Source organism: Protopterus annectens, chromosome 11.part0, assembly GCF_019279795.1.
Source record: "Protopterus annectens isolate FY-2018-M chromosome 11.part0, PAN1.0, whole genome shotgun sequence".
NCBI lineage: Eukaryota > Metazoa > Chordata > Ceratodontiformes > Protopteridae > Protopterus > Protopterus annectens.
Window position 1 is genome coordinate 238,123,947 of NC_056745.1, and position 14,483 is coordinate 238,138,429.

At 40.9% G+C, this 14,483-nt stretch overlaps 1 protein-coding gene across 2 annotated transcripts in view; it reads left to right on the forward strand.

Annotated features, from left to right (window-relative positions):
• The window catches only part of ITPR2 (inositol 1,4,5-trisphosphate receptor type 2), a 2,416,542-nt gene that overhangs the window by 2,242,948 nt on the left and 159,111 nt on the right, over positions 1 to 14,483 (forward strand). For both annotated transcript variants that reach the window (XM_044087657.1, XM_044087658.1), the window contains exon 54: positions 8,196 to 8,361. In XM_044087657.1, coding sequence (XP_043943592.1) covers positions 8,196 to 8,361 — 166 coding nt within the window. The remainder of the gene's footprint in view (positions 1 to 8,195; positions 8,362 to 14,483) is intronic.

The following is a 14,483-nucleotide window of genomic DNA, read 5'->3' on the forward strand; positions in this document are numbered from 1 at the left end:
TTAACATCCAAAAAAATGATGTTATTGAGGTCATAATTCACCGTAAATTCAATACCCCATCTGTTTTCGTTGAAATACTCTACAAATTCATGTAGATATTCAGCATCCGACCTCCACACCAACAAGCAATTATCCAAGTACCATCCAAGTAGATGATTGTTAGTTGGTGTGGAGGTCGGATGCTGAATATCTATATGAGTTTGTAGATTATCTCAACGAAAACAGATGGGGTACTAAATTTACAGCGAATTATGACCTCAATAACATTATTTTTTTGGATGTTAATAAGTAGAAATAATGATAATACTCTGTCTACTCAGGTTCACCGCAAATTTCCCCAATATAATTCCCTCCTCCACGTCACCATCTTTCATTCCCCTCATATTTGTCAAAATATTCCGAAATCTCAGTTTATTCATGGCAAACGTATCTGCTCTGAAGCAGAAACTTACAACACTTACAAACACGATTTGATTATGAGATTTAAAGATAGGAGCTATGGGGCTGGTTTTGTATATCAGGCGTCTAATATGGCTGATGGTTTGGCCAGGAAGCAACTTCTCCACTATAAAGATAAAAATAATAACGATGGTTCTGCCATTCGTTTCATTACTACATACGGCAGAAATACTGATTCATTGATTCACTAATCGCCACTGGAATATGCTGTTGGCTGGCCAAATGCTTTCTGCTATTTTACCAACGAGATGTTCTTTCACTTTCAAGAAAGGTAAAAATTTAGGCTCATACTTCAATCACTACAAGCATTTTTTGCCTGACATGCCATTGTCACAAACAACTCTCCTAGGGGACAGGTTAGTGGGTTATTTCTCCTGTGGACACTGTTCCTATTGTTCTAGGTTTGTCAAATCCAAATCATTTAGCAGTCAGAACACTAGACAGATTTTCGATATATCATTTTATGCCAATTGCCAATCTGACTGGGTCATATACTTGGCCACATGCCATTGTTCAGCGTTTTATGTGGGGCAAACCTCACGTCCTGTAAAATTCAGGGTGGGGGAGCATCTTAGTGAAATCAGAAATAGCAAAATTACCAATGCATTGTATAAACGTACTCTTTCACATCCAAGTGCTTTTTTTAACTTTATAAATATTGATAAAATCAGAGCTTCTATGATATTTTGAACAAAAAAGAAGAAATTAATTATTAAACTTGGGGTATTATTCCCTCCTGGACGTAACGAGCATTTATAATTAATGGTTTTGATTGATTGAATCAATATTATATAAAGAGTGCACTACATTTCATTAACTTTACACTGAGGGAAGGCACTGTAATCATTTGCCAAAACCGGTTTGTGCATTCACTCTATCTGATTGATATGTAGTTTGTACTACCAACAGATTAAAGTTATCTTGATGCTACAGCGGCTGGTCTTATTTTTTTCCTTTGGTATTGGTTCTGTTTTGAGTCCTTGCAGCTGCCATACTTGCAGAGGCTTTAGTTTCTTCCAGGATATGTTTGAGTAGGCCATTCCTCTCAGATGATCATCTAGGTACTCTCTGTCCTAAAGAGTAACAAAAAACAAATCTTCTTAGCATTAACGAAAGGGGGTACTTGCCAATAAATTAGATCTGCTAGCTGAATTCGTCTTAATTAATCATCCCTCACTCCATCCCCTTATCTCTGTTGAGGAAGGTTTACAGGTCTGTATTCAGTGCCTCTAGCTTAGTCAGGAACTGATTGGATGAGATTGCAAGTGTTTCCTGGGACAGCTTTATCCTCCAAGCAGAACATGTATAGAGCATCCAATTTCTAAAAGGATAACAAGGACTGAAATCTCCAAGCATGTCTAAAATTATTAAGTACATCAACTTCATTTATTGTGGGTCTAGCTCTGAGGTGCTTTACATATTTATAGGCCTATTACCTGTTAAGGTTATTTGGCCTATTTAAAAAAAAAATATCATAGTATATTTTAGAAAGTGTGTCTTTTTTGTAAGTGAACAAAAAATCAAAAGGCATCATATGTACATCTATTTGTATATTGATACTTATGAATGCCCAGACTAAGGTAAGCCACCTTCTGGAAGCTCTTTCCTTTCAGTTACTTGTTCTTTTCTTCTTTTCAATACATATTTATTTAGCATCATTATGGCTAATAGTTTAATACCTGGTTTCTCACTGAATATTAATATTTTAAGATTCTCCACAGCAAAGGCTGTTTAATTCAAAAGAGATTGGATTTTCTAGAATGGATTAAAATAGCCAAGATAATTTCTGATTACAAGCATAACCTAGCAGACTCCAACAGAATAGGAATGCCAATCTTAGCTTTAAATTGTAACATTAAGATAATAACATTTCAGCAGACAAAAGGGAGATTGTTGATAGCCAAAGTGGAATATGATCAGAGAAATTGTATGTCTGGCTTCACTGTAAGTGCCTTTTCAGTGCTATTCTGAGTTGACATCTGATTTATAATTAGGAATTGATGCTTTGCACCATTGGATACATGTTTTTGCAGGTCATAATTATACTGTTCTGTTAACATATAGATAAGTCCAGCCATAGAATTACACCATATGCCATTTTACATACTCAAAAACTGACATATTTTACAGTACTCAATAATACGGTAAATTACTGCAGACTGATGTGCGTCATTTTTTTATGTATTTTGTTTATCGAATTTAAGCAAATAATTTTCTGAATAGATAATTTAATACTCAGCAGTAATTCTGCTCAAATAACTCATAAGCCTAAATTTCGTACCAGAATTTCATTGAACCACTCAGAAATTGCATTATTTCTCAAAGGACTGACGAAGATACATTGTTACAGTATTACTAAAATCAAGACAGCATCTTTTTAATAATTCTGATGTCATTCAATCATTTCATACTCAGGTTGAGAAAATCTGGGTAGTTCACTCATTATATTACACTTCATACTAAATAGAACTCTTTAATACTGCATGTTAGTAGACATGAATAAAATATTAGGCAAGATAGCAAGGAAAGGGGGAAAAAACGTCTTTAGTTTGCATCAGAATTAGAGACCATGGATACATTTCTAAATGTTAACATTCCCATGTATTTTGATTGATGGAAAATTGTAATACAGTATAACATCTCACTGTTAACTCAAATTGAAAGAGCTAATAGGGAAAAGTTAGCTTAACATTAGTATTATAATACAGATGCCTATTAAAGCAAACCACACACAAAAAGAAATTGGTTAACTGTATACCAATCAGATAATGAGGTTATTCGTAATGATACTGGAAATGTTTTGAAAAAAATGCAATAATTGATATGATCACAAAAAAAAAAAAAAAGAAAACACTCCTGGTTCAGTTTTGATTCTGGCAAAATTCTGTATAACATTCAAAGAACAACTGTCCCATATAATTTTCAATTTGTAAATCTGTAGATTATACCAAATTGAAAATATAGGTCTCTTTTTCATTCTGTTCTTATCTTAATTCCCCCCAAAAAAAAATTTGGATGTGACATTTTTATTTTATTTTTTTTATTTGACATTTGTTAACAAGAAAAGTCTGACTAGGCCATAAAGTGCCCATTGGAGGCACGAGGAGAAAAGCTCCACAATCACAATCTTTCAAAAATCCAGTACAGATATTTTAACTCACAAAATCAAAGTAAAAAGTCAAAGTAAACTTTATTGTCATTCAGACTTCACACAACAGTGCAAACTGAATGAAGTTTTGTTTCTCTGGACTCAAATGTGCAAAATATCACAAGAAGCAGTACAACAGACATTACTAAATCACAGCAAACCATTACAGACATAGGTTCATAGGTTAGTACTAAGCTAACTGCCCTTGCGAGCCATTTTAAGCTTAGCCAGTTATCCCTTGTGAGACTTGAACCCTGCACCTTGTGTTTGTAAGGCAAACACCTTAACCATTAGGCCATTCTCCCAACATAACACCAAAACATTCACAAATCTAAAACAGTACATTATTGCACAAGTATCATGTTACACCAAAAAAACTTCAAGTATAGATATTTTAAATCGCAAAGTATCATATTACACTACAAAACATGAGTGAAAAAATGTAATGAGAAAAATGATATGGTTTATAGTAGAGCGTGAAGAAAAAAAGTAACGAGCTGAAGAAAATATGTGAGGAAAAATTCATTGCTGATATTATTTGTTACAAAGAAATATTAGAATAGTATTTGATAAATGAGACCTGAAACAATTCTAATAAGATATTTAAAGAGATATTAGAGATTACATGATTAGAGACAGTGAGGGGAAATTGAATGATGTCTTGGTATAAGAGATGGTGTTCATATTATGGTTATAGAAGGAAGAAGGATGGAGAGAAAATGATTGTAGGATCATAGGAAGTTACTAGGCTAATGGCCCTCGGGCCCTTACAAGCCTAGCCAAGAGTTTATCATCAAAAAAGAAACCTCAGTCAGCTTCTGTCACCCCTGTTAAGGAGGGGCACAGGTGGAACCCCTGGGACAAATTTGTGGTTTCCCATCCACTGCGCTTGTCAGTGATGTGCTCTGTTTGATGTATGGGAAGTCTGTTCCAGAGATGGGGCAGCTTCTGGGAGCCAAACCTGTCTTTCCACAGGTTTTGTTGATGTCGCATATTAGATTCAGGCCTTTTGAGTGAGTAGTGCGCAAGGAGTTAGACTTGCAGATATGAAGCATCTCTGGTAGAGCAGGGTCTGAGATTGCCCTGTAGATGAGACGCAGATCACCCCTGAGCAATCTGTATGATACTAAGTAGAGTGATAGTGATTTCAGCCTCTCTCATAGGACAGGTGTTGAAGGCCATGGATTCTCTTGTGAGGTATTTCTATGGCCTTTCCAGTTGGTGCAGATGTTTGGAGTGGTACATACCAAACAGGGCATTATACTCAGTTATTGTTCTAATGAGGGAGGAGTATAGAGAGGTAATAGCCTCCTTTTTTCTGGATGCAATCCCTTTACTTATGAGATGAACCAAAGAAAAGGCCTTTCTAACCACTGCAGCTACATGATGGTCAAATGTGATATTGTTGTCAACCTGAGTACCCCGGTCTCTCACCACAGGTTGTGTGCTTAGAGGGTTGTCATTGACATGGTAATCAGTAGGGGCCTTGTTTTTGCTGAATGGTATGATGATACTTTTTTTTTTTTTTAACTTGAGGCCATGACTTTGGCACCAGTCATTAGTTGCTGTGAGACACTCTTGCAGTATGTTAACATCATTTGGTGAGTCAATGACAGCACCCAGCTTACAGTCATCTGCAAACCTGGTCTTTGCCCAGACTTCTGAGAAGTAGATGCCAAACAGTAGGAGTCCCAGGATAGATCCCTGGGGAACTCCACTAGTGACAGGTCTTCTATCAAAGGTGGAGGCACCTATTTTGACCTTGTGGGTCCTGTCGGTGAGGAAGTTAGCCACCCACCTGATGAGACAGGGATTTATGCCAAGTTGTGTTAGTTTTTCAATGATACCTGAGTGGGTGATTGTGTCAAAGGCCTTGACCAAGTCAAGGTAAGCTGTATGTACTGACTTTCCCTCATCCATGGCCTTGGTTACAGTCTCAAAGAAGTCAACCAGGTTCAACAGGCAAGATCTGCCCTTGACAAATCCAAACTGGATGGGGTCAAGTGCTTGGAGATTGCCTGTGTCCTTGTTTATGAGATCCATGATAATACACTCCATGGCTTTACAGATCAGACTTTTTAAGCTAATGGGGTGATAATTTCCAGGGTCAGTAATGGCACCACCTTTGTGCAAGGGGATGACAATGGCAGTTCTCCACTCTGCTGGAATGAAGCCTGTACTTAGACTGTGGTTGAATAGGGTGCTCAGTGGGGAAGCTAGTTCTTGCTGGAGATGGTGCAGAATACAGCCTGGGATACTATCAAGTCCCATGAAAGCTGTGCTCTTTGCCTTGGATAGGGACTTTAACACTTGATCTATGGAGATGTGAAGTCAGGACAAGTATTGGGGATGTCAAAAGGGCCTTTGAAGGGGACAGGGGGTGAAGTTTGCACTGAACCTATCTGCTAGCAGGTTGGCTAAGTCAACAGGATCAGTGTAAGTGATACCATTAAGTACTCATTCAGAACAAACCTGGGCTTTCTCATGGATGTTCCTGACATAACTGAAGAAGACTTTGTCATTTCCCTTTGTTTCGGAGGCTAGTTTCAATTCATAATTGGCTTTGGAGGTTTTCACTAGTAATTTAATTTGCTTATTGAGGATAAGGAAGGAGTTTTTCTAATTTGAAATTTGCTCCTTTTTACCCTCGGACAACCGTTTCTTCCTTTTGTTGTAAAGCCTGTTGATAAAGAATGTCCACCAGGCAAGTTAGTGTTTCCTTGAAGAGCAGGTTTGAGTTCTGTTGGGTATGGCTGAGTCCATACAGTTGTACAGGTGCTTGTATACTGCATTGGCATACTGTTCAGCATAGTTGGCTGCATAACCTGAAGGGAAAGATGGTGTGAAGCTACTGATACCCTCTATTATTAGGTTGTAGTCAGCTTTTGTGAAGATTTTTTAGCCTGATTACATCTAGGAGGGGATAGACACTGTGAATGAGACAGACAGATGATCTGATCTCACCAGGGAAGAACATAGTTTGGGAGTGGTGCAGCAGTTGCCCATGTTGCTGAGAGCCAAGTCCAAAATGTTATCTCCGCTTGTGGGGGATGAGATGAGCTGGTCTGGTGCATTAGAATTGATGAAGTCAAGGAATCGTTGGGTGAGTGCATTAATGCAGGAATAGTTCACCCAGTCTATGGCGGGGTAGTTGAAATCACCAAGGATCAGGGTATTAGGGGGTGCCTTGATGGAGTCAAGTAGATCTAGGTAGGGGGAGTGGGTGTCCTGAGTCATGGAGGCAGGTCTGTAGCTGGCTATAACTTGGATGAGTGTCTTACCAACTGTCAGTTGCACCTGGAGTAGCTCCAGTGCATCATGCTGGCAAACCAGTCTTTAGGTGTGCCTGCCCTTGATGAAGATAGAGATTCCACCACCCTTCGACTTCTGGACTCATTTTGGGGTCAGAATGTGTGGAATGAGGTATAGCTTGGTAAAGTAGGGGCACTCTCTGCAGCCCTGAACCAAGTTTCCATGGCTGCACAGACATTAGCATCTTCCAGTGCAAGGAGAGCCCCAGTGAGTCCATTTTCAGGTTAAGGCTCCTAGCATTAAGCACCATCACCTTCAATTTGCTTTTTGACAGATCTTTTATGTTGGAAGATTTGTCTTTGAGGCGTTGCCTAAAAAAGGGCACAATGGGTGAGACAAGACCCTTGGCAAGGATTCAGAATCCCAGGGGTGACAGGTGGAGGCCATCTCTAGCAAAACATCGAGGCCTGTCAACCATGACATCCCAGGATGTCAGACACTGGATCCCCTTGGAATGACACCAGAAACTAAGCAAATTGTTTAAGTCAATTATTTTTGAGGTTATAAGAAGAGTGCAGGGTAGTGTGTCTTCAAGTAGCTTAGGTGAGTAGGAAGGAAAGAGAAAGAGGCAGTGGAAAAGGTCTGCAGAGTTGAAGTAGATAAGGGAAGGTAGTGTGAAAAACAAAAAAGAATGGCGTAGAAGTCTGGAAAGGGTTGTAAAGCACGATCTAGGTTGAAGGGGGTGAGTGAAGTATAGTGAGTAACTTTACCCAGGATTGGCACAGGAGCAGGTCCAAGATTTTGTAAAGTATTCTTTTAGGGAGCATTTAAAGTTGGGTAGGTTAGAAATAGTTCTGGTGGCTAAAAGTAAGGAGTTCCATTTTTTTTGCTACCAAGTATGAGTATAGGCTTTGTCCAGGGAGTTTATTTGGTTTATTTATGGGTAAAAAGTTGTTTGTCTTCTGACCTAAGAGTTCTTTTAGGGAAATATATGTTGATTCAAAGGATAGGAGCTGGGCAGACTAATGGTTTGTGTATGCTTTTATGTATTCTTATAAGTTGAATGTAAGAGAGGTGGAGGAGGAGCACCAGCCAGCTAAGGGTATTCAAAGCTTTACAAAGGTGGGTAAAGCAGGATAAATTGGTAACAAACGTGCCAGTTTTGTCGTAGCAGCTTTCAAGTTTGTTTTTTTTTTTTTCTTATGGAGGATTGTAAATTGGTTATAATTGGTGCTCAATAGAGTTGGGAGGGCAGAAGATAGGTTTTGGCTAGTGGAATATTTGAATAAACAAGCAATGTAGAGATTATATATTTGTGTTTTTTTTCTTTTTCCAGGAGCAACTGTTCCCAGCTCGAGTTGTGTACGATTTGCTCTTCTTCTTCGTAGTCATCATCATTGTTCTAAACTTGATTTTTGGTGTCATCATTGATACATTTGCTGACCTAAGAAGTGAAAAGCAAAAGAAGGAGGAGATTCTCAAGACGACTTGTTTTATATGTGGTATGTTTAGCTACAGTCCAGATCACACTGCCTAGTTAAATCAGCACGAATATCCTATCATTTTCCCACATTCAGTAACATAGCTGCCTAACAATATTGTCTATTATCACATAGTATGTGAAGTAAAAATTCATAGATGGTATTAGCAGTGTTTTCCAACTCCATATGGTTTTAATATTTCTCTGCTAACAGTGGTGTTCAGATCTCATAAGGCTGGTGGTTGTATTCTGAACAGCCAAGACAGCATGGTTCTACCACTGCAGATCTTCTTCTTCTTCTTTCGGCTTTTCCCAGTTAGGGATCGCCACAGCGGAACTCCAGTCCGCTAATGATTGGCAGTGGATTTTTTTACGGTGCCAAGGTGCCATCCCGATGCCCAGCTTTCAACGAAGGCATGTCCATTCACTCATGTCTTTTGAACACCACTCGACCACGGGGAGGACATGCAGACTCCACACAGAAGGTGCTCCAACCGAGAATTGAACGGGAGAACCTCTTGCTGTGAGGCAACAACGCTACCGCTGCACCACCGTGGCTTACTCCTTTCTAAATATGAATCTGTGATGGTTCTTATCAAAAACATGATTTTGTGCTGGAATGTAACCATAACGCAGAGTAGACCTTACATAATTTCCTTACTGGACGCCCATATGAATGTAACTGAATTCATCGTTATTAAAAAAAATGAATTATAAAATTTGTTTCAACATCATGTCCAATATTGAAAATGAGGATTGTCAGCAGTCTTACTGCTAAAATAACATAGATGATAGTAGAAAGGTATCCAGAGTTACACTACTTGAAAATAAGACATTAATGTGTTAAATAGTGCCATTTCACACTGAGCTAATCGAAGAAAGGACACAGAGCAAACTCGGATCTATAATATATAACATTAAGTATCCTGTTTTTTTTTTTGCTTATTTTTTCGAGTTATTTGTAGCACTTTGTCTACTGCATAGTTTTCTAGCTAGTTTCACTGTGTGTGAGGTATTAACTGGAAATTGTCCACTTTTATTAAGCATCTGTTTGAGTTGTTTGATTCTGATAACTTGTTTGCAGTTAAAAGCTTTCTCCAGAGGCTCCTTTATCTATTTAAAACTTTCATTTAAAGGCTCACTGCTGCTTTTCTGCTGTGAGAAACATTTCTGCAGTTTGTCTCCCACCCTCCCTTCCTATTTGTATGCTGTTCTTATAGTTGGTGGCTTTGCAGTTGCCCACCCCTACTGTAAATTTGATCTGGGACCCTCTTCCCAGTCTAGTGGTATTACCTCATTCTACCTAATACAGGGAGAACATTTGAGAAGGCCATTCCACTTAGTTTCTGCTGCTCCTTTCTCTCATTCCACTTAAAAAAAAAAAAAAAAAAAAATTCTAAGCTTGTTTCCTGCCTTTCCTGTAGGTAGTCTAGTCTGTATACAGATTTGCTGTGTCCAGGACTGCTTGTGGTCTTCGGAGCCCCAAAGCCTTTCTGTGTTGGAGGGAAGCCTTCTGGCTTAATTTTGTTTCTTAGAACTAGCCAGTTTTTTAGTTTCAGCACTCAAATCTGTTTCTTTGAGCTCAGCACTTGTTCAGAACTCGTTGTAAGCACTAAATAAGCTACAAATTACTACAGCACTCAACTTTCCTCACTTGTCTAGAGGAAAACAGTTTTTAGTACTTAGTAAATAAGCACATATCCAGGCATGTCTAAGTGTCAGCTCCCGGTGTTTCCTCCTGTCTACCTGATGAATCTGGGCATCTTGGGTCAATGCAGCAATTGCCTCATGTACACAGAAAACCCTCTCCTCCTACCACCCAACACTACAACCTGTGAGAGATGCACTTATATAGCCAAACTGGAAGCAAAGCTCTCTTCACCCAAGACTGGACTAGACAGTCAAGAGGAGAAGGTAAACACTTGCACCACACCACACTCCTCACATAATCCCTCAAAACCTACACCACCAAAATACACACATAGAAACACAAAGCACACACCTACAGTTGCGGAGGCTCTCAGTAAAAACCTGCCCAGGCAACAGGGACCTCCAAAGCAGAAACACAAGCAACCTCCACCCTCAACACAACCCAAATGACACATAGCCCACAAACTCAGTGTACCACTCAACCACAGCCCATAAGGCATAACAGCGTACCTAACACTCTAGTCATAGGTGACTATAGTTAGCCACACTAATGTTCCTCTCACCAGGCTAAACAAGAAGAAAGTTACAGTCAGCTGCCTGAAGAGTGCCAGGATCCGCCACATAATGCATGCACTCAGGTCACTCCACAACAAGTATAAATATGACTCTGTCATTGTCCATGTTGGTGTGAATGACCTGAGACGTACCTCCATGGACTACATGAAAAGGGACATGGAGGAGATGTCCGATCTTGTACCCCAGGCAGGTATGACCCTAGCCCTGAGTAGCATCCTGCCATCACCCAGAATTATACCACAGTACAAGGACAAAATGATTGACTTCAACAATTGGCTAAGCTTCTGCTGTCATTCTAAGGGGATCCAGTATCTGTCTGCCTGGGATGACATGATCGACAAACCACGATGCTTTACCAGAGATGGCCTGCACCTGTCGACCCTGGGATTGTGGATACTGGCTAAGGCTCTAGCCACCACTATAGTGCCTTTTTTAGGCAAGATTCTAATGAAAAATTCACCACCGTAACAGGTACAAGCAAGCAGAATCCGAGGGTATTGCTACTCAGTGCTAAAAGTCTAAACCTCAAAATGCACTCACTTGAGGCACTCCTTAAAATGGAGAACATCAACATCTGTGCGATGACAGAGACCTGGTTCAAGGCTCCAGAGAGTACCCCTGCATTACCAGGCTATAATTCATGCCACACCTTTCGGCCAATTAACCTGGACAGAAACACTAAAGGCAGAGGCGTGTCCATATTCATTAAGGATATCCACACCTCCAGGCTAGTTGCTCAGCGTAATGCATCCGAGATTATCCAAGTGCAACTAACTCTGGGCAAGACCGCAATCCAAATTGTAGCTTGCTACAGATCCCCCACCATGCCCCAGGATTCCCACTCCTCATTTCTTGATACACTGGAAAATATTAGAGTACAAACTAACACCCTAATAATGGGCGATTTCATCTACCCCACCATTAACTGGGAAAACTACTCATGTAGCAACTCTTGTGCTCAACGTTTTCTGGAATTCATAAATTCCAATGCCTTGGATCAACTTATCCACACCCCCACCAGGGGCAGCCATATCCTAGACCTGGTTATTAACAACATGGGCAACCGGTGCTCCACACCAGAGTTCAATTCCTCGTTGGTCAGATCCGACCACAAGCTAATCACCCTAGACATCCACATCCCTCCCCCACCCCCCATTAGGGAAACCACCGTAGAAAATTTCTCCAAAGCCAACTTCATGCTTCTTAAGACATAAGTGGCTAACTTCACGACACCCATGCTGACGGACAATAGAGGTATGACTGCTGAATCCTGCACAAATGCACTTTATAAGCACTTACACGAGTGCATGGGTGGTGCAATCCCTAACAGAACTAAGATGCTATCCTCCAAAAAAAGGAAGCCAATCTGGAGGTCCTGTGCCATAAACAAACTCTACTACAGAAGAAAGAAACTATTGCAAAAAAGAGTAACATCCCATGACTGGAGGAACTCCCTGGTCAGCCTCAGTAAGAAGCTGAGATCCCTCATAAAATCCTCCAAAGCTAGTTACGAAAACAAAATCGTCACTGACTCAAAAGACAACCACAAAGCATTCTATAGCTATGTCAAGAATCTCAGAAGCAACACTCAGATCTGCTCTGAGTTACAGCACAATGGCATTAAATATACAGAGCCAACTGATATTGCCAACATCCTGGCAGATAGGTTCAGTGCTAACTTTACCCCCCCTCTCATCCCCTAAAGGGCCCATCTCTATACCAGAAGAATGCAAAGTTCCTGTAATCACGGCTGCACAGGTAAAAAAACACACTCTCCAAAGCCAAGAACACAGCATCCATGGGACCTGACAACATCCCAGGCTGCATTCTACATGAACTACAGAACGAATTGGCACCCCACCCAAGTACCATGTTCAATCATGGCCTCACCTCAGGCTATGTGCCCCCTGAATGGCGCACAATGACGGTTATCCAACTCCACAAAGGGGGAGCCACCATGGACCCCAGAAACTACTACTCCATTAGCCTGACAAGCCTGGTCTGCAAGGCTATGGAATGTATCATCATGGAACTTATAAGCAATGACATTGGTAATCTCCAAACTCAGGACCCCACCCATTTCGGGTTTGTAAAAGGCAGATCATGTCTCCTAAACCTGACAAGACTTCTTTGAAGCAGTCACCAAAGCCGTAGATGAGGTTAAGGTGGTTCACACAGCCTGTCTAGATCTCACCAAGACTTTTGACACCATCCTCCACTCTGAAATTATAGATAAACTCACTAAACTAGGTATAAATCCCTATGTCACAAGATGGGTTGCCAACTGGCTCACTGACAGAACCCACACTGTGAAAGGAGCAGACTCCAAATCCAATTTCAGACCAGTGACAAGTGGAGTACCACAGGGTTCAGTCCTGGGTCCTCTCCTGTTTGGTATCTACTTCTCTGAAGTACAGGCTAACACAAAAGGTCTTTGGCTAACGGAGTTCGCAGATGACTGCAAACTAGGAGCCATAATCAAAACTCCAAAAGATCTGGACATCCTACAAAAGGGCCTCGCTGAGACAGATGCCTGGTGTCAAAGCCATGGCCTCAAGCTCAATGCCAAAAAGTGCATTGTCATCCCCTGTGGTAAAAACTCTGTACCCATGAATTGCCACATAGGCGGTAGTCTACTTCACACCGAAAGTGTGATAAGAGACCTTGAGACACAGGTGGACAGTAGTCTCTCTATTGATAATCACATCGCCATAGTAATAAAGAAATCCTTCTACGTGGCACACCTCATCACAAAACATTTCTCATCTAGGAAAAAAGAGGTCATTGTTCCCCTCTACTCGTCACTCATTAGACCCATTATAGAGTACAACACCCCTTTTGGTATGTACCTCACAAGACATCTAAAACAACTGGTAAGGCTGCAGAAATACCTCACAAAGAGGATTACTGGCTTCAAACAGATGCCCTACGCAGACCGTCTCAACTGCAGCTTTACTTCATTGCATATCACCTACTCAGAGGTGATCTCTGCCTAACACACAAAGCTATGTCAAACCCAGAGCTTTTAGACTTGCTCCACTTAAAGAAATCCCAATCCCTTTGAGCTACATGCTCTAGGGACCTAAACCTTGTCATCACAATAAACAGAACATGCTGGAGGGATAGATTCCTGTCCCAGAGACTTCCCATACTCTGGAACAAACTACCTATCTATATTAAACAAAGCTCCTCATTAGCACTCTTCAAGAAAAATCTTGATGATTGGATGGGAGATAGGAAATTCACCCCTGGAATAACTTCTGTGGCTCTGCTCGACAGTGGCACAGGAAAATAATTTTCTTGGGTGGTGAAAGCCAGGGTACCTTTTGGCTAGGCTTATATATGTCCTAGGGTCAGTAGTCTAGTACCTACATATGAACCTGTGAAATATTTCATCTACCCCCTCTGTATTACTACCCAAGAGCTTAGGTTCATAGGATGATACTAGGCTATTGGCCCAGTGACCCTTATAAGCCTAGCCAAGAATTTCTCCCATGTTCCCTCAAAGTCAGCACCTGTTTCCCCTGTCCAGCAGGGACACAGGTGGGATCCCCAGGGGTATATTTTCTGTTTCCCATCCAGTCATCCAGGTTCCTCTTAAATAGGGCTAGAGAGGTACTCTGCTTGACATGGAGAGGGAGTCTATTCCACAGATGGGGGGAGTCATTGGGTCACAAATATATCCAGGCAACAAGTTCTATTAATGTCACAGACCAGGTTAAGGCCTTGCATGCAGGTTGCTTGAGTGGAGTTTGTCTTATGGATATGTAGCAACTCCATCAAGGCTGGGTCTGAGATGGCTTTGTATGCCAGACAGAGGTCACCTCTGAGCAGTCTGTATGAGACTGAGTAGAGGGACAGGGCTTTTAGCCTATCTGTATAGGATAGATGTTTGAGACCCTGGATTATCCTGGTCAG